At 38.9% G+C, this 21788-nt stretch overlaps 1 protein-coding gene across 1 annotated transcript in view; it reads left to right on the top strand.

Moving 5' to 3' along the window:
* The first annotated feature begins 4300 nt into the window (after positions 1 to 4300).
* Positions 4301 to 21788, top strand: part of LOC110109139 (anthranilate phosphoribosyltransferase) — a 29995-nt gene continuing 12507 nt past the window's right edge. The window contains exon 1 of the mRNA XM_020840076.2: positions 4301 to 4858. Within this exon, the coding sequence (XP_020695735.1) occupies positions 4465 to 4858 (394 nt within the window). The 5' untranslated portion in view covers positions 4301 to 4464. The remainder of the gene's footprint in view (positions 4859 to 21788) is intronic.

Here is a 21788-nt window from a genome sequence, read left to right as displayed (position 1 = left end):
GTAATAAGGGCAATTTGCCTATGGTCATTTAGTTGATTATTTTTGGATTTATATTGATGTGTTTACCTGATTGTGCAGTAGAAATTGCTTGCTTTTATTAGGTTTCTTTTCTTGCATGCCGATTTTATTTTCGCTTGGATTCTTTAAGGACTATCAAAATTCTTCTACTCATAACTAATCTTTAAAATTCTAAGTTTAAATAACATAAAAATCTAACGAACCTAGGGAATTGCCGGAATCATCTGGGGTCGCATACATATTACTGCATTCCTCTCTCCTTCTTATAAGACATCTCCATGCCTGCGGGTAGAGTCCGGATAATCTGCCTATGAGGATGAAGTGCCGGACCTAGGGAGACCCAGTCTTTTCAAAAAATTATTTTTTATAAGCCTGTTTTTAAAAACTCTATAGCATTCATTAGTTGACATTTCAACTAGCATGTATTGCTTTAGTAACCAACTAAATAAAATTTAATTGCATTAGCTAGGAGCATCTGATCCATATAAGCCCAGGACCACTTAGGAAATCCTCTACATGTCGGTCATACTTTTAGAAACTGTACCACCCACCCATCTTTCATAATTGACCTGATAGCATAGTTTTAAAGCGATTAGGTGGTTAGCTGGCTCCCTAATCCAGGCCGGGGTAAGTCCAGGTTTTGCACTGCATTAACTAGGACACGAGACTTAGTGTTGTGTAGAACACTAAACCCAACCTAGATCTAAGATTCGAGGCTACTACACTCGGTATCGTAGTATGCCTTAAATATTAGGTTGGTCCCTTCCTTTCAGGGACTATAAATCCTACTTATTTGTGTCACAGGATGACGCCACCTCCATCATTCTCTCATGCATGTGATTGATTGCCTGTCTTTCTTTCATCAGTTTATATTTAGTACCCTAGATCCTCCGAATGCTGGTGTGAACCTTGCATGTGGATTTAGCCCTTTGAGACCCTTTTCTCCCTTTTGAGTAGGATTTCCTAGTCTATACCCTCGTACCAATCCCACTTTTGGGAAGGATAATGTATGATCCTTAATCGAGAGTTTTCTCGGGCTCCAGCCTGGGATGTAATTAACCATGAGGGCTTGCGCCCGTGGGAAACTCGGTCCCACATCTACTAAACCCCACTCGAGCTATTGCATCGGGTGGGGGAAACTCGTGATTAGGTCGTGTATATTACTACCCATCGGGGTGTGTTGGCGACAGCCTCTATCCTTAATGGTTAGTCGTATGCATGATCCAATCTGTCCCTTCCAATTGACCCATTCGCGCGGTGCTCTTTCAGATGTCCACAGCAAGGAGCAAGTTTGTAAGGTGCTTGATGATGAAGCCACAAAAAACACAAGAACCCAAAGCTTCATAGGTGATTGTAGGTGGGTTTTGAATTATAGAGGAGTTGAAAGGGTATTTAGAGATGAATGGCTTTAGTGGGTAAATGATTAATCAAGTAGTTGGCTGTTAGAAGAGCATCTGCCCTGAACACCTTGGGAAGGTTCGCAGCTAGGAGCATAGTTCGAGTGATGTCAAGTAAGTGTCTATGTTTGCATTCGGCGAGACCATTCTGCTCGGGCATATATGGGCAGCTTAATTGATGTGTTATGCCATTTTGTGAGAGAAATGAACGAAGGTTGCTGCTGGTGTATTCCCCTCCGCCGTCGGAGCAGAGAGTTTTAAATTTATTTGTGAATTGATTTTGTATCATTTTAGTGAATTGTTGGAGTTTGGAGAAGACTTCATCCTTAGTATTCATTAGGTACAACCAGCAGAAAAGGGTATGATCATCAATAAAAATAATGTAATATTTGTGACAATCACGTGAAGGAGTAGGCACCGGCCCCCACACATCTGTGTATGAGTTGCAAGGGGGCAGTTACATGAGTAGAAGAAGAGAAGGGTAATCTATGTCTCTTGACCATATTAGAACATTTGCAGATAGCAAAATTAGAGGGATTACATATACTAGAGTCTAAAGTAGCTAAAGTATACTGTATGAATGGATGCGGATGACCGAGCCGGGTGTGCCACGATGGAGCAGAATTGTGTTAGGAGCGAAATGCGTAGTGAGAGGGAGAAGAGTTGACGGAGAGGGGGTAGAGGCCGTTGCGACATCTACCACGTAGGAGGATTTGATTGTCCTATAGATCCTTGATTTGGAAGCCGGAAGAGTCGAACAATATTGAACAGTGATTATCAGATGTTAGTTGATGGATAGAAAGTAAATTATGAGAAATAGAGGGTACGCAAAGTACATTTCTAAGAAGTAACTTACGGTTTGAGGGAGGAAGGGGAAGAATGCCGTCACCGATGCTTTGAATGGGAAGGGTGTTTCCATTTGAGATGGAGATGGAGTCCGTGCCTTGATAAGGAAGGGATTGCTGTAGGTGATTGGCGTCTGATGTTAGGTGAGATGATGCACCTGAATCAAGCATCCATTCAGTCGGGAGGGTGGTCCCTGGCTGACTGAGCATAGCACGCGGTGGAGGTGGAGTGTAGTTAAGATTACATCTGTGCCAACAGGCGGAGGCTATGTGTCCGGGTTTGTTGTAGATTTGACAAATGGGTCGGACATTACTGGATTGAACAGGAGCGGAGCTTGGTCTAGTGACATTGGTGTTCCGATTGTAGCCTCGACCTCTGGTTGGGTGAGTGTTTTGGGATGAACTTCCTCTTCCTCGGCCTGGGCGATAGTTGGTGTAGAAAGCGGCATTGTCCTTGGAGATAAAGGTATCTCTCAAAATCTGAGTCTGAATGTTGTTTTCTTCTCTGGATAATAGCGAGTATAGGATTTCAAGACTGATGGGATTTTGGCAGGTGCGAATGGAAGTTTTGAAGGAGTTATAGGCTACAGGGAGGCCATTCAAGATGTATTGAATGATATCTTCGGTCTCGACTTTGGATCTAGCTGCGGCTATGTTGTCCACAATGCTTTTGACCTGCACAAGATACTGCTGCATAGAACTGTCTCCCATAGTTACATTTTGCAATTCGTTCTTGAGTTGTATCACTCAGGAACGATTAGTAGGTTGAAGACGTCCTTCTAATGTCCTCCAAATCTCCTGCGCCGTAGTTAGGTTCAATATGTAGGGTAAGATTGTGGGAGAAATGGTGGAAAAGAGCTCCGAGACCAGATTCTGATCCAATAGTTTCCATAAGCAGAAGTCTGCTGAAGATTCGTCTGACGGAGGTAGCTGGGATCCGGTAAGGTATCCATCGAATCCGTTAATGGAGAATAGCTTGAGAGTTTGCAGTCTCCAGATGGCGTAATTTTCGCTGTCCAGTTGAATGGTGACTATCTGCTTGATGTTGGAGACCAAGAACTTGAGAGAGGATGGAACGGTAAACTCTGCCATGGATGCCGACAGGGAGAAGGTTGTCGTCTGAGCGCTAGAGCTTTGATTCTCGGACATTGTCTGAGCAGTTTAGCTGTGAAGCTTCAAATGCTCTGATACCATGAGAAGATTGAGATTCTGAGCGGTACCTGCAAACAGAAGAACGCATACGAGGAAAGGAAGAAATAAACGATATCAGTGTAAGGCTTCAATCTCTATTCATTTAATATGAGATGCATAGCTACAGAGGATTTAAGTATTCCTTGTATATATAGAAAAAGTTAGGAGCTGGCATTCCGTTAGATGTAATTGCTTGTTAGGAGGCTCAATAAAGCTCATTTGTTAAGTTAATGAATATCTAGAAGTAGAGCTCGTTTATAGCTCGTTAAGACTTGTTTCTTTAAAGCTTGATAAGCACTAAACGAACTGAACATGAACATTCATTAATTAAATGAATCAAGCATGAACAAAAATAATAAAGCTCAAATCAAACACGAACCAAACTTGAATAAGCTGATAATAAATGAACTCAAACATAAACACTTATATACTCGACTCAGCTCGATTTGTTTGCAGCCCTTTAGATGGCGGTGAGATTTGTAATTCTTTGTGACACAAAATATTAGTTATTAAAGAGAAGCATAAACTTAAGTTAAATGTTATTGAGATAAAGATGCTTAGGTGGACGAGTTGCTTTACACATAAAGACAGAATATGAAATGTGTATATACATAAAAAGTTTGGGGTACCTTCACTGACATAAAAGATTAGGAGAGTTGTTTGAAATGATTTTGTAAAAAAACATTGTTCTTTTGATAACTGGATTGGGAGAATAGATGTGTTTAATAAGATCTATTTTAAAAAAATAGAGATAAATTTAAAACAATAATTAAAATATTAATTTTTTATTAAATTTGAATAAAATTTGATTCTTCATATAACACAATAATAAAGAAAAAAAATGCAGCAATTGTTGTCGCGCAAAAATTTACAGAATCCTGCTTACGCCGAACCCCAAGGCCTCAATTTCCATCGACGCAAAAGAAACTCCCCGATTTGGCAATCTTTCTCACTCCGGGAGAGGAGAAGTGTACGAGATGATTGGCAAGTTTTAAGGCGACGCTACTTCCACCATGAGCTCCCTCCCTACCCCAATCCCTATCCCTAAACCTGATATGTCCCGGACATGCATCAAAAGCGCTAGCTTCTCGAATTCGCAATGCCGCCTCTGTTTATTACCCAGACAACGGAAACCGGTTAGCCTGTCAATTGGGATCGGCTGCAGGTTGAGCTCATCCGTCTTCGATGCAAGATCCTCTCTCGAGCAGCCTGAACTGGTTGAGGAGACGTTTATGGAGTGGGAGAGCCGGAATCCGGCCATCTCGTCGATGTACCGTTGCCCGAAGATCCCGCGGCCTAATCAGATAGTGCTGGAAGCGCAGGCTAAGGTCTGCACAGGTCCAGAACAGACGAGGCCACTGACCGAAGAGCAGGCCGTGAAGGTCCTTGATACAATTCTTAAATCAGGTCAACCTCTAATCGTTCTTTCTTGTTTTTTCACTGTTTGGTTTATTGTAATTTAAAGCGGGCTTAGTTGGTGTACGCCTGTATTGACCTGGGACTATGATACGAACTCTAACAACCCCTACGAAGAATAGCCGAGCAATGCCATCCAGGACACAGTGAGAAAGGAAAATGCGAGCTAATTTGCGGGACTTCCTCGTGAAGCTGAAGTGAGAATGCGTGCTCTAAGAATCAGTTCATCATAATAACCAACTTTTTCTTATACTGGGCACTTTTTTTTTTTTAGTGACTAAGGTGTTTTAGATAGTTTTGGGTTATGAGACACTTATAATCATCAGAAGGGAGGTTGCAGAGAGTAATTATAGAATTTGGGTAGTAGCCGCTAAAAGGCCTCTTGCCTGACTTATTAATGAAATATCACAAACCATTATCTGCTGAGTTCTCTTCTCTATGTTTTCTTCTTCCTCTTCTCTCCCTAGTACCTCTGTTTCTTCTTCTTCCCTCTACAATCGTCCTCCTTTTCTACTTCTAACGCTATGGTGATTGTTTCGGCTTTAACACCCATCAATTTGGCACTCTTGTTGATCGCAAAATCGAACCTGCATTCACCTTTGAATGCAGATGACATCCTCTACTTGGTGAAGGATAACAAATGCAGTTCCATAAGAGAAGAATATATCTCCTAATTTAAGGGCATTCTACAAGAAATCCAAGTTCGATTAATGCTGTTGGAAGTAGTGCAAGATCAATCCAATAAACAAACCTCATAAATCCTCTCTCTGATCTGGCATTGCTGATTTCATGGGTTAAACACCTTTTGACACTATTCACATTGCAAATCTCCTTGCTGGAAGTAATCTGGAAACTTAGAACCAACAAATAGAGCAATACTTTGAGTTCCATAAGTTATTCGATGAAGAGTGAAGACAAGCCGACTCTTGCATCCTTCCACATGGATAAAATAGTTAAAGAATTATCAATGGGTGGTGTTTTTGGTTGCTTTACAAATCGTGACCTTTATGGCGAGCTTACGAAACTCGCATAAACCTTGATAGTGGCCAAATATAAGATACAATTTGAAAAGATACCCAACCAAGTGATTGACAGTGATAATGATGAGATATTTTTTATAAAATTGCTATGAATTAGGTCAAATCATCCATGATGAATAAAAAAAAAGCATTCCCGAGCTTATATCCCAACCAATCCAATCACCAAAGGAACAACACTTCTTGGTCAAATTTTTAAGCTATGATTTCACTATTGAATGCAAACAAGGCAAACTCTCTCATATGCACGAGCCTGAAAAAGCCTCCTCATTGCCGACCTAGCTCTCTAACTGCATCACCAAACCGATACCTTCATTGCACCATGATCTCTTCCAAGAGATTCAAACAAAGCAGGAGTTACAACAACTGGACACAGTTGATGAAAAATTCACATGCCCAATCAAATATATCAGTGTATGTGATAGGAAATACTTGAGTTCGCAAGTAACCCTAAGGGAATACTTGAGTTCGCAAGCAAACCTATCACTATTTGGAAGAAAATAGCGAGAATAGAGCCAAAATCTGGGCAAAATCAGCCCCAAACGATAGATTGCAATAAATGAAACAAAACAAAATACACACGAAAGCAAGATACAAGTGATCCCCAATTCGAGAGGAGGATCGTCTCTCCCAAATTTCTAGACAAGAGAGTCTAGAGCCCAAGCACCAAGAAACCTTAATTCCTAATCAATCAAAACCTGACGACTCCTTATTTCCCTCATGCACTTTAATACCCAAACTTTCCTAATCAAATTTCCCTCCTAATTACCTAGCCGCCCCCTCTATATTTTTGAAATTCCATTAGATGGGATGGGCCCCATCTGTTTGGCGGAACGGCTGAGTGGAGGCGGACTTGCTCCGCCTCCTATATGTGTATTGAGCCGACCCGTTGGCTGGCTGGGCCGGTTCTACTTGAACCAACGTAACAATACCGCCCTCCCAAAGAATAACCTTGTCCTTATGGTGAAAACCCAGAAACTGCTGTTTCGTCCTCTCGTATGGCTCCCACGTGGCCTCGTAGTCAGGGAGGTTCTTCCACTGGATCAACACTTCCTTAGTTCCATTTTCTTTCTAGCAAACCCCCATCAGCTCTAAGGGTTCCAGAACCACCTCTAAATCCTCAGTAAGTGTCACAGGTTGCTCGAGATTGGCTGTGTAGTCATCAATGGCTTTCCTTAACTGCGAGACATGAAAAACTAGATGTATCATTGCCGATGGTTGTAATTTCAGTCAATATGCTACTGCCCCAATCTTCTCCAGCACTTCATAAGGCCCATAGTACCTTGGAGCTAGCTTTTCATTCCTCCTGTTGGCGACTATCTTCTGTCTATATGATTGGAGTTTCAAGAACACCTTCTCCCATACTTCAAACTGGATGTCCTTCCTATGCCCATCCGCTTGTTTCTTCATAATTTGCTGAGCTCTCAGTAAATGCCTATTCAACTTCTCTAGCACTCGATCCCTCTCCTCCAAGTACTCCTCTACTGAAGAAACGGGAGTACTGCTATTCCCAAAGTGCACCAAGTGCGGGGGATCTCGTCCATACAACACTTTGAATGTGGTCATCTGTGAAGCAGAATTGAAAGATGTGTTGTACCAATACTCTGCCCATAATAGCCACTTAGCCCATAGCTTGGGTGTCTCTGACACAAAGCATCTCAGGTACGTCTCCAAGCTCCTGTTGACTACTTCCAATTGGTCATCCGTCTGTGGGTGGTAAGCTGTATTCCTCTTCAAAACTGTCCCCTATAATCTGAACAACTCTCTCCAAAAATAGCTTAGGAATACCTTGTCTCTGTCTGATACGATTGCCTCGGGTACTCCATGTAACCTGACCACCTCCCTGATGAAAGCTGAAGCCACTGTCACTGCTGTGTGAATGAAATGTCCATATTTGTTCAACCTGTCAACCACCTCCAAAATCCCCATGAATCCCTCTGAACGGAGCAATCCATTTATAGTCCATAGAGATCTCCTCCCACACTCTTCTCGGTAGAGCTAACGGTTGTAACAATCCTCCTGGTGACATAGCCAGGTACTTATTCCTTTGGCAGATCTCACACCTGACTACCATTTCCTTTACATCTTTACGCATCCCCTTCCAGTACAATTATGTAGCTAGCCTCCTTTATGTCTTCTGTACGTCTGAATGGCCCCCCACAGTGCTTCCATGAAACTCCTGGAGTAAGTTTGGTATGTGGATCGAGGTCCTAGGCATCACAAATCTCTCCTGATGCAACAGTCTGTCTCCCTCTAATGAGTACCCTGGGTGGTTACCCTCCTCTTTTAGTAAATCTGACCTGATCCTTCCCAAATCTTCATCTCTAGCACTTTCTTCTCTGATGATCTCCTAGTCAAGCATCAAAGGAACTGATAGTGACACTGTCTGCAGCTCCCCCATACATCTAGATAAAGCATCTACCGCCTTGTTTTCCACCCTTGGTCTGTACTGAATCTCAAAGTCGTACCCTAGTAACTTGGACAGCCACCTTTGATGCTCCTCCGTCACCATCCGCTATTCTAGCAGGTATTTCAAGCTCAGCTGATCTGTCATGACAACGAAATGCCTCCCAAGTAGGTAGAGCCATCACTTTTGGCTGAAATAGGCAATGGGCCTACGAATCTGTATAAGCACTGCACCCAGCCCATACCCGGATGCATCTATCTCCACAATGAAGGTCTGAGTAAAATCTGGCAAAGTTAGGACCGACACCGTAGTGATCGCCTTCTTCAAGCTCTCAAATGCTGACGTGGCTGCCTCCCCGCATAAGAACCCATCCTTCAACTGCTCAGTGAGTGGCCATGCTATGGAGCTGTACCCCTTAACGAACCTTCTGTAGTAACCTGTCAGTTCTAGAAATCCCCTCAGCTCCTTCAGATTTGTCGGCACTAACCACCTTAGCATTGCCTCAATTTTGGACTGATCTGCTGCCATCCTTTCTTTTGATACCACATAGCCCAAGTACTTTACACTGGTTTGTGCGAAGCAGCATTTCTTTAAATTAGACCTCAGCTAGTGCTCCCGCAGTACCTCTAACACCCTTTTCAAATACTCCCACTGCTCCTCCTCTGTCCTGCTGTAGACCAGGATGTCGTCGAAGAATACCAAAACAAATCATTTGAGATAAGGTTTGAAAACCTTATTCATAAGGTCCTTGAAAGTAGTGGGAGCATTGGTGAGGCCAAATGGCATCACCAGGAACTCATAATGTTCTTCATGAGTTCGAAAAGCCGTCTTGGGTACATCTTCTTTCTTCATCTGGATCCGATGGTAACCTGATTTCAAATCTATCTTGCTGAAGATCACGATCCACTCAATTCATCTAACAGCTCGTCAATGACTTGTATAGGAAACTTGTCAGGTACAGTCTCCTTGTTGAGTGCTCTGTAGTCCACACAAAAATGCCAGCTTCCATCCTTCTTTTTCACCAACAGAACATGGCTAGAGAAGGGACTGATGTTGGGTCTGATGATCTCTGCCTCCAGCATCTCTCTAATCAACCTTTCTATTTCATCCTTTTGGAACTGAGGGTAGCGATATGACCGTACACTGATGGGTCCCTCCTTCAACACGATGGCATGCTCCTGCTCTCTCTGCAGTGACAATCCCTGAGGTGGCTGAAACATATCTTGGAATTGTTGAATCAACGGTTGAATGGAGAGGGGTATGTCTCATCCCTCCTCCAATCTCGCTCCCTCCAAACTGTGCAGCTCCACCAAATACCCCCCCCCGCCTTCCAACTGAATGTCCTTCACCATCATTTTAAGAGAAACCAGGGATTTGGAAAGCCCCGCGTCTCCCTTAATCACTACCTTCCATCCACCATCAACTCCATCGTGAGTGCTCCCCAATTTACTTTGGTGTCTCCCAAAGTATGCAACCACTTCATCCTCAGGATGACGTCTGTGCTTCTAATCTCTAGTGAAAGAAAGTCTTCCCTCACCTGTATCCCCTGGATCGTCAGACACACTCATTTTCAAATCCCCTGGCCTTTCTCCACCTTCCCCGTACCCATCATCACTCCGTAACAGTCGGTGTCCACCAACCTCACTCTTAGTTGGTCGACGACCTGGGTGGAAATGAAATTGTGAGTAATCGATGATCTAAGTATGGGCATTGATTATTATGCATCCTTAGCTCACATCCATATCTATATCGTCAAAATTCTTGCCGGTGAAATTTTGTTATTTTTAATGAATTATAATATTTGTGATCTAAAGACAGAAAATAATATATATTTCCAAAGGAAAAAATATTATTTCACTATGAACTTAATAACAAAATTCACATTTTAGTATATTATCATATATTTTTCCCTACTCAATGTATGCGAATGAGCAATGTTTATTTTATTTTGGTTTATAGCCCCTATGGTTAATTACATCATAACCATTTGTTTTTTGAAAAACTTTTAATAAAAAGTAATAATTTACTTTGTTTCATCTAAATATTGGCTAATATTTTTGCATGATTTGACTCTTATAAATTTTTATCAAAGATTTGATTTTTGGGTAATTTAAAAGGGAATAAGATAAACTTGAAATTAATTTTGGAATGGATGCCAAGTAAGGAAGAGATATGATTATTTAATTTTGAGAAATTCAGAGGTACTCAAATTATTCTATATTGAGCTTTATATTTAAAAATTAGATTTAAGTTTAAATTGACCAATTTCATTTAGAGAGTTGAGATTTATGTTCCAACAACACGGTTTAGAGAATATTCCTAGGAAAATGAGGGCTTACGATGTAACTGAAAAGAACATGATGTCATACCTTAGATCTAAAGTGAGAATCACTGATCGATAGTTACTCTAATTTATACATAGTGAGATGCAAAAGACTTACAAACTTGAAACTCCACATAGAGTTAAGCCAGCCCGATTCTGAATTTACAATCCTACCTGAAAGGACTGCTAACTAACCCAGCTAAATGCTTTTAAAACTTTGAAGTATTATCTCAATGCATATGCAAGATAGGTAAGGGCTAATAACTTGGCCACTTAAGTCAAAATGCTTGACCATGTGGGTATACAAATGCTGCTCATAATGCATATATTTTTTTATTATATGATCCTTAATATGAGCGCTTTTACGTGTGACTCATTAGGCTACGCATGATCTTTTTTTTTTCCCTTAAAAACTTAAATTTTTTGAGCAAGCCATATAATTTTTATTTTAAAAATCATTATCCTATAGTTGATTTTAGGTTGTTTAAATTTTAATTAGTAGAAAATTTAGTTTTGTTCTAAGAGTCTACCGCATAACACATATTCTGACCATCCCAAACAAAGCAAGTGAAAAAACCTAAAAAAAATATCCATTTCTAATGCGCACTCAAAGTAAACAATCAATCATGTGTTTGTAAAACCAACCATAAGAAAATAAAGTATAGGGGCCAATTATTACAATCAGAAAATGTAATAAAATGGCAGCTAAGTCCCCTGTCTTATACAACTCAATTATAATTTACAGAGTCAGACTGCAGGTCTTCAAACTTTAAATTTTGATGCATTAAGGGCTTCATTCTTCTAGTTCATCATTCCTATAACTGTATCCCATAGGCTCACATAACTTTCTAAGTCTATTAATTATATTTAAAAAGAAAAAGATTCAAATATGCAAAATAAGGATTATGAAGCATGTGTAATATGCAAAAAGAGCTATCATAAATTTGCATGACACTTAAAGAGTCAAGCTGAACTTCTATCCTATTGATTATACCTCTTTGAAGGTTTTAAGCAACACCTGTAAGTAAATATTATTAGATAACCATGATTTAATTATTTACCCCTTTTTGGCCATGATTATTTGCATAATACAATAGTATATATCTCTATTCTAACACTTAAAGGGAAGTGCCCCCACAACACAAACATTCCAATAGCCATCACACCAAACAAATTAATCATGTGTGTAGAAAAGATTTAATTTTTAGTGTGTGCCGATTTACATGGCATGTCATACTGTGATGTGGTGTTCTGTTTGAGTTGTGGAATATGAAGAGATTTAATTTTTAATCATGGGGTGATTCTACTTTAAGTTGTTTGCTATTTAAAATTTTTTATTTGATTTTTAAGGTTTCATATTTAGAGGCCTATAAAAATCCATATAGCAACTATTACTTACTTTGTGGCATACTTGCTACTCATGGTGTCCTAATATCCATGAAGTAGACATTCTACTTTTTGAGGTGGAATGATACATTCATTGTATCAAGAGAAACTTATGTGATTTTTTGCATTTTCTTAGAATTCTCTTAATGTTTGGATAATAGAAGGATATTTTCCTTATTAGGTAAGGCAAATTTGCCTAAGTGTTTGACTTAGGACTTGGTGAAATTCACCTAATTGGGTAGAATGAATTTTAGGAGTAAGAGACTCCTAAAGGACAGCTAAAAACATGCATATTAAATGTCATAGAAGGTGAAATAACTTGCATTGGTTAAATGATAGGATTCTAGAGTTTGGTTCTAGAATGTGAGATTATCTATTTGTTAGGTTAATGAAGATAAGAATGTGTTATGGTTGGTCTAACATTAATTCCTCCCCTTGTGGGGCCCAATAAGTCAATCATTCCTTATGTAAGGAGGAGGATTAGGGGAGGAATCAATGAGGGGATTTTGAATTCGAATTAGAGAGGGAATTTAATTAAGGAAAGAGAAATATTTTAGGGTTGAATTGGAGGAAAAAATGGAGAATATATAGAGATGTTATTTTTATATTAGGGTTATTTTTTTCTGAATATTATGCTGTAGTTTCTTTTGTAAGTGCATCCTAACAGCATCTAGGTTGATTGGGAGAGATGATCTACCTCTCTAATTGTAGATCGCTTGTATTTTTTATTTCTTGTTAAGTTATTAATAGAAATCAGCCACTATTTCCTCCAAAATTTGTTGTATTCTACTATTTTTTGTGGATTTCTTCCTATGATTTGTTGAAATTGACTCCAATGTGTGTCAAATTGGTATCAGAGTCGTGTCATAGATAAAAAATCGTCGTCTACTCGCTGAAATCTGCTGTAGGATTCATTGATTGTTTTTGCTGATTGAAGACCATTCATAGTTGTTTTTTGCGGTTGGGAACCTAAATCCATGAATGACAACAAAGAAGATGGAGACGTTGGAAGGAGAGATGGAACAACTCAAGGTCGAGATACAGGAAAAATATTTCAGAATGGAAGGAAGGTTGTCGTCCATGCAAACTCAAATGGAAAATCGATTCGAGAACATGGAAGGCATGATGAAGAAATTAATCGAGATACAGTCAAAGGCTTCACCAGCTAGTCTTAGGATTGATCTGTAAGGAAAGTGACTTCAAGAAGACAATGCTGAAGTAGAGATGGTTTTTCATCAAGAACCATCTCGACGGGCTCCAATGGGAGGTGCATCAAGGTATTCCAATGAAGGGGTAGCAAGGAGAGGGGAGGCTGAAGCCTTTTGGACACCACCCAGGAAGGTGGGAAGGTGGGCCGGAGAGGGCAACGGTTGGGCCGAACCATGGGGTCCAAATTTGCCAAGCAAAGAAGGGAGAGAATCATACACTATAGGAAAAACATCATTTTTCGGCGACCATTTTCGCAGGAAAAATGACCAAAATCCGTCGAAAATTAGCATTTATGGCGGATTTTCGTCGGAAATATTTTCGTCGATAATCCGCACGTCGGAAAAGGCCTTCCGACGAAAAATAATTCGACGAAAACATTTCCGGCGTATTTTCCGCTGAAAAAATATTTCCGTCGGATTTTTTTTTTCATCGAATTTCAAAAAAAAAAAAAAAAAACTAATACAAAGAGGGTCCAACCCTGGCCGCCAGCTTGCTCCTATTTCCTGCTCTGCCCCAGCCTAGCCGCCCTCGCATAAGGCCCGCCAACCTCAGCTACAACTAGCCAGCCATGATCCGCCTCCGCCCGTAGTCCAGCGCCCGCCGTAACCCGTTCCGCCCCAGTCCAAGCCGACCAGACAGCCCGTAAGCTCAGCCGAGCCTGCCCGCATGGGACTTTCTTCGGCGGGGTTTCGAACCCCGCCCCCATCTGCACGTGCAAAATACCTACTGAGGCTCTAACGCATATTGGCGCAATTAAAAAGATGTCTTTAGATTTGATACTTTAATAAGTTTATATAAGTTCAATAATTAAAATCATTGTAAACTACATTAATTTTGTTTAAAGGATAAAATAATTATAATATTCTACTTTAACAATAATTATTAATAGTTAGTTTAATTTAACAATAAAATACTTAAATTATTTAACTTAATTTAACAAAATAAATAATTATAAAATTTTATTATAATTTAAGTTTTAATTTAAATCATATAATTTTTTTATTAATTAATTAAATTATAATTTAATTAATTTTATTAAAATTTAAGTTATTAAATTCAATAATTTAAGTTATTTTTTAAAATATAAAATATCCAATTTAAATAATTTTTAATTTCCATCGGAAATTCGCCAGAAATTTTGCCAGAGACATTTACAAGCAGCTCTATTCCCTAGGTTAGGAGGGGACATTTATGGAGTATCAAGAGAAGTTTGAGCTGTTGTTGAGGAGATTAAGGGGAATCTCCGAGGAAGGATTGGAGGAGAATTTCATGAAGGGGCTTAGGGAGGATATACGGGCAGGCTTAGGGTACTGAGGCTTAGAGGGCTGAGAGATGATAGAGTTAACACAAAGGGTGGAGGGGAAACATCAGAGGGAGAAGGCCAATCGGAGCAATTCCGTGGGCGGGGCTTACAGGAACACCTCTACTACATTGTCACTGAGGACCCAGATGATGTCATTTTAGAGGGAAGCACCTAAGGAGAAGACCACTGGAGTTTATCCTAGAGGCAATTTCAAACGCCTCACAAAAGCAGAAGTGCAGGAATGGCGGGAAAAAGGGTTAGAGGAGAGCAGGGACGAGTTAGAAGTATTAGAGGAGACAGAGCAGTTGCATGTGGTAGAGGTGTCCTGGAACTCTATTTTGAGATTTAGTTTTAATCACACCATGAAAGTAAGGGGGCAAATTGGAGAGAAATCGGTGGTAGTTCTGGTGGATAGTGGAGTCACACAACTTCATCTCAAATTGGGTGATAGACTGATTAAGATTAAAGTTAGTATGAACGGAAGGATGCGGGGTGATGATGAGCACATACAAGATAGAGAGGAGCAAGAGGATATGTAAAGGGGTGGTGATGACCTTGCATGGTATTCAGGTGGTGGAAGATTTTTTTTCCTTAGACTTGGGAAGTACATATGTGATTTTGGGGATGAAGGGGCTACAAACTATGGGGGGTATGAAGGTGAACTGGAAGTCCTTGACAATGGAGATACATGTGGAGGGGAAGAGGGTATTGCTTCAAGGGCATGTCAGCCTATGCAAGACCATGGTCTCTTTAAAAATCATGTTCAAGACAATACAAGATGCATGCTTGGGGTATTTGGTAGAGTTGCAAAGCATATATGGGGTCCATGAACAGGAGGCAAGGGATATTCTAGTAGGAGCCAACTTGTGCTGCAACAATATCAAGATGTATTTTAGCCACTGGTCGGGTTACTGCCGCCTCGAGAGCATGAGCATGTCATCAAATTCAAAGAAGGGACTGCTCGTATCAGTGTCAGATCATACTGTTACCCCCATATCCAGAAGGATGAGATATAAATGCTTGATCAAGGAGATGATGGAAGTAGGGATCATCAGACCTAGTGTAAGTCCTTTCTCTAGTTCAGTTCTATTGGTAAAGAAGAAGGATGGTAGCTAAAGGTTCTACGTAGATTATAGGGCTCTAAATAAGGAAACATTACTAGATAAGTTTCCAATCTCCGTGATAGATGAACTCTTGGATGAGTTATTTGGAGCTGTGATATTTTTCAAAATTGATTTGAAGTTGGGCTACCATTAAATTAGGATGAAGACAACAAATATACACAATACGACCTTTAGGACACATGAAGGGCACTACGAGTTCCTGGTGATGCGTTTCGGCCTCACCAATGCCACTGCCACCTTTCAGTCACTTATGAACCGAGTGTTCTAGTCATACCTCCGAAGATTTGTCCTAGTATTTTTTTTATGACATTTTGATATATAACAGGACCGAGGTAGAACACTGGGAGCACTTGAAGACTATCAGGAAGACATTGAGGGAGCATCAGCTGTTTGCCAACTGAAAGAAATGCACATTTGGTCAATCACAGGTGGAATACTAAGGACATGTGGTGTCTAGGGAGGGGGTGTCAGCTGACCAGTCCAAGATTCAGGCCATGGTGGACTGGCCTCTTCCTAAGAACTTGAGGGAGTTGTGGGGATTCTTATGGCTCTTTTGTTACTACCAGAAGTTTCTGAAGGGATATGGTACCATAGCAATATCTTTAATAGAGAAATTTAAAAAGGAGAATTTCAAGTGGGGGGAGGAGGCGACTCGAGCCTTCTAGGAGTTGAAGACAACGATGACCGGTGTACCTGTGATGGCGCTTTCAGATTTTAGGAGACCATTTGTGGCGGAGACAGATGCATCAAGTTATGAACTAGGAGAAGTACTCATGCAAGATCAGGACCTATTGCATACTTCAGCCAGATGCTTACAACAAGGGCAAAACTCAAGTCGATGTATGAGCGGGAGCTAATGGCGATTGTCTTGGCTATTCAAAAGTGGCGGTCTTATCCGTTGGGGAGACATTTCATATTCAGGACAGATCAAAGGAGCTTGTAGTTTTTGTTGGAATAACGGATGGTCACTGAGGAGCATTAGAGATGGCTATCCAAGTTTCTTAGATATGATCTTGAGATTCAATATCTGTTAGGGCTAGAAATAAGGCAGTAGATGCCTTGTCTAGGAAAGCCAAGGGACCTCAGTTGGTGGTTTTGTCAGTACCATTGCTAGTAGACTGGGAGGCATTAAAAAATGAGATCAATGTTTCATTGGAAGGCTAATTCAGTCATTAGATTGATTGTTTAAGGGAGAATGAATACATCATTACATGGTCAGTGGCCAATATGAGAATTGATTCTTTGGTTGAATTGGTAGTAGGATACTGGTGATATGTTTTTTTGCTGCTTTCTCCATGCACTATCAAATAAAGATGCATTTGATTGGGCAAAAGAAGGCTATGCTCATCATGGAAGGATGTTTATAATATTATAATAATATATCATTTGGGTTGAAGAACATTAGAGCAACTTATCAATAAAAGATAAATGTTGTCTTTAAAAAAAAAAATTGAAAGTTAATGCTAATTTGTTTATCCCAAGGAAAACCCCTTAGTAGCATGTTGCTTTTTTTGCGGGAAACTTTTATTATATTGAGAAAGTATATGAGGTTGGATCACATCTTCAACATGAGCAAAGGAACATTTCTTAGATCTATGTTGGCCCATGACGGGATTCATGTCAATTTTGATAAGGTAAAGGCTATTTGACATGTTGTTTTGAATAATGAGTTGTAGAAATAGACTAGTCAGGTGGTTAGGCTGGGTCATTTAATTTCTAACTACAAACATTAGTGATCACCTTTCTTCATAGTGTTGCGGGGAGCCAATCACTTTGAGTAGATTCTAGGATGTGACTTAGCCTCAACCAATTCAAGGAGTTCTTATTATCACCGCTTCTTGAATGAAGTCCACAGCATAGTGATGAGCAATGCTCTATCTTGGTGTGGGTGAGTACGCAATCATCAGTGTTGATTAAAGAAGGTGGAAGTAAATTAGCAACATATATATTATGTTAGTAAAATCTTAAAAGGGTTGAATAAAAGTACTCTATTGTGGAGAAGCTTGCATTTGCACTGATGGCGTCTACTTAATTGCTGCATCCTTATTTCCATGTACACTTGATACAGGTTATGACCAACCACTCCTTAAAGACCGTGTTGCCCAAGCTCGAATTTTGGTTAGCCTTTTAAGTGAAAGTTGAATTGAATGGATTTTAAATCAACAGTGGTGAGGACTACAATAAATGCAGTCCCTTGCCAAATTTGATGCTGACTTTATTGTTGAGGCCAATATTGTTGGCAAGATGACTTGGGATGATTTGCTATGGGTGATGCGAACTGATGATCCTCAAGAAATCATGGATTTGTGATTGCTATAGTGTTGAAGAGTCTAGTTGGTGTTGTCCAGTGCCATATTATTATATGTTAGCTTCCGAGTTATCAATAATCAAGCAAAGTATCAAAAGCTCTTAGCTAGTCTATTGTTCACATGATGAGTCGGTTCCTGACATCTCTCTATATGTCAACTCTCTTTCTAAGTTCGACAATCCCATAGAAGCATTATTTTTAATTTACATGAGTATTGAAGAGCTTGGTGTCATGCATGTTGAAACCTCACCAAACCAGTTAGATCACTTCATTCAATATTTGTTTAGCAGTTCATTATTAGAAGTTAAGGACGCTGAAATATTCAATATCAAGGCTGCTCAATATGTATTTGAAGACTATTTCCTTAGGAATCCATGTTGGCAGCATATCTAAGGTGTGTATAATAATAAGAAATCATTATTCTTATGAAAGTATATTTGGAGAATGTGGTAGTCATTTCATAGGAAGGATGTTGTTTGTGCAAATTAATAGGCAAGGTTTCTTCTAATTAACTGTGGAAAGATTTCGAAAAATTTTAAGTGAGACTAGCGCCAGATGTTCACACCCCATGACTGCAACCTTCTCACAAGTTATAATGTATTTCTAGTTTATGGTTATTCTCTATCAGGAAGATGGACCTCTTCAATCCAGGCATGCTGGTTAATAGAGAAAGTGGCTTCACGAAGTGGATTAAGGCAACTATGCTCGCCAAAGTGACTTATGTTGATGTGTGAAATTTTATCTAAGAAAACATCATATGTCGATATGGTGCACTACTGGTAATAATCATTGACAGTGACATACAGTTTTTTTATTAGAAAGTTAAAAAGTTTTACAAGTAATAAGAAGTTCATTTGGAGTTCATCTCAGTTAATTATCTAAGATCATAGGAATAGGTAGAAGCTACTAACAAGTTGATTTTGAATTTGTCGAATAATATTTAGGGCTTTCAAGATCATGGTTTAAAAATTCATTTGAGGCGCATGCCTCAAATTGAGGCACACAATGAGCACCTCGAGGCTTAAGCCTCACTAGTACCAGTAAGGTATATATATATATATATATATAATTCTATTGTACAAAGAGAAGGAATCAATTAGCTTATAAGACGAATGAACAATGTTAAATGATTGTGCTATGTTTAATAAAAATTTGAAAGATGAGCACTTCAAATTATAGAGGTGAATAATTGGTGATAATGAAATAATTTTGTTAATTACTAATGATATATTATTTAATATTGAATGGATAATAGTAAAAAAAGTGAAAGATTTAAAATTGAAGAAAGGGAAATGCATTTGATGATGAGGAGAATGAATAGAGAAATAAGGAAAGTTTGCTATCATCAAAATTATAAACCATAGATCCGCAGCAGAAACATTATTGGGTTAGCCACTAATAGTATATATATATATATATATATTATAAATTATTTATAAATTCATGTGTTTCTTATTTCTTTTTGTCTTAAGGCTTATGACTCCATTTGTGTCGAGGCTTACGCCCCAACCCGTTAAGGCAAAATGCCTCGATTCCTAATTTCACTTTTTTAAACCTTGCTCAAGATAGTTGGTTAGAAGAGTTGCCACTTGTCCACTATCTAGTGGCATTGCGAACTACATCGTCAAAGATAACTGGTCATACACCATTCTTCTTGTCTTGTGGATATGAAGCATTAAGACCAATAGAATACAATGTTTATAAGGCTCATGTAGTTAGAAAATTATTGAATTGAAAAGACTAAGACAAAGGTTTGTGCGCAAATCTTCATCTTCCCGAGTTGTAGATGGTCTCATACTTTCAGCAAACAGATTCAATTGAAGAGAAACAAAGTATTACAACTTGCGTACCAAGATCCAATAATCTTGACCAAGAGAGCTTGCCTTCATAAAGGTTAGCCGCTAGACCAACTACTTTCGAAAAGCTCGGGCTGATTGGGAAGGACCCTTTGTAATGAAAGAATAAGCTAGGTAAGGTGCATACAAACTCCAAAGGTTTATCAAAGAAAAGATACCTATGACATGGAGTTGTAGTGACTTCGATAAATTTTACTCTTAAGAAGGTAGATTGCATAGAAAAATATAAAATTATATTTTATATAAATTATATATAACAAAGAAGCTGATTTCTAAGCATAGTTTTTTTTTTGGTGCTTGTAAAGAACTTAAGTACCTAAATCAAGGGAATATTGGAGATCAATGTTGTTAGAGTATGACTCATCACAACAAGCTCTCGATATTTGGACAATTCAAGCAAGCAGGCTCTTAGGAGAATTGAGTTTTGTCTTGCTATTTCCCTAGAATCTTGTGGTTACTGAGAGAGGGTTCACCTAAGACTTCTGCTTGGTTCATTGAGAGAATATAGAAATCCAAATTTCTTCTTTTGATTTTGATTTTTTGAACCCATTATTAATCTCTTGATTCTGTGGTTCCAGTAAGCCTGAGTAAAGATTGGCTAATTTCCATTTGACAAATTTGGTTTCAATTGTTAGTTGTCAAAGAAAACGTCAAGTTAATAGATCTAAATTTCGGTTTCAAAACAAATAAACCTTCTTGTATCCTCTCATCATTGAATATAGAAAAAAAAATATAAATATTTGGTGCTCTTTTGTTGATGTATTAGGTTTTCACTATGTTGAATGATTTTAGATTTCATTCTAACCTATTTATATTGATGATAACATCAGTTTGGTCATATTAACAAGCATCATTATTATGAGGCTTTAATGTTTCACTTGATTAATATGCCCTTTATAGTGTCAAAACTTTGTTGTTATGAGACTTATAATGCTTAACTTTATTAATATGACCTTTATAGACATTGTGTTAGCATTATCAATCTATTAATATTTTTTTACTAGATGAAATGAAAAATGAAAAAAAAAACCAAAATAATCAACATCACCAAAAGAAGAGAAAAATCTCATGGGGCTACATTAAAAACATCATACTTGGAGCCTGTGATGGTATACTTTCTTGGTGTTTCTTCTCATCCGAGCATATAATATTTGAAACTTGTCCATGATCTCTTGTGTGTTAGAACAACTAATATCAGAGGCAACAAAAATATAGTCAGGAGCATCTATTTCATCAATATGAAGAAGACGATCAGAAGCAAGAACTCGGAATGGATATGATCACTGCTCATGTAAGTGAGGAACTGAACTAGCAACTCGGGAAGACATTGCCACCAAGGCGTGGCCCAAAGTTGATTATAAGTTTTGAGTACCAACTGGATCAGAAGTGAACAAAACTATCATCATTGTATTAGAAGATAGAAGTTTATCAGATTAAAGATTCCCATGCCTTGATTCGTAGGTTTCCATAGCTTTGTGTGTGCCTTGAAACATTTTGACAAGTTATGGCCAAATGTTTTGTAAGATGAACAATAAGGGGATTGCTTTCAAACTCAACTTTCTGCTAGTAGCTGTTAAATGTGAAGCCAAACCAAATCTTTTTCTCAAGTGAGGAAGAAACATTTAGTTTGACCAAAACCCTAGCTACTATCGACCTATGAAATCTAGCACCGGTAGCATTCATCTGAAGTGGGTTTTCCCTAAAATGAACCAATAGCACAAAATGTGTTGATTGAAATAGTGAGGTCATATATGTGAAAAATAACCCAAACTGGGGTGACAAGATGCTCCTCAAAATAATAAAAATGAGGTATCCATTTAAGCATGTGCATTGCGAACCTAGACACCAAAAGTAATTTGCCAAAAATTGAATTAATAGAGGCAGTAGTGGCTTCCACTTGAAGTGATTTGCCAAAAAATGCACCAAGAGAGTACACAATGGATTGATTGAAATAGTGATTCCATAAAT

This window comes from Dendrobium catenatum, unplaced genomic scaffold (genome assembly GCF_001605985.2).
Source record: "Dendrobium catenatum unplaced genomic scaffold, ASM160598v2 fragScaff_scaffold_716, whole genome shotgun sequence".
Taxonomy (NCBI): domain Eukaryota; kingdom Viridiplantae; phylum Streptophyta; class Magnoliopsida; order Asparagales; family Orchidaceae; genus Dendrobium; species Dendrobium catenatum.
Note: the sequence above shows the minus strand (reverse complement) of the source record. Positions and strands in the feature narration are given on the sequence as shown.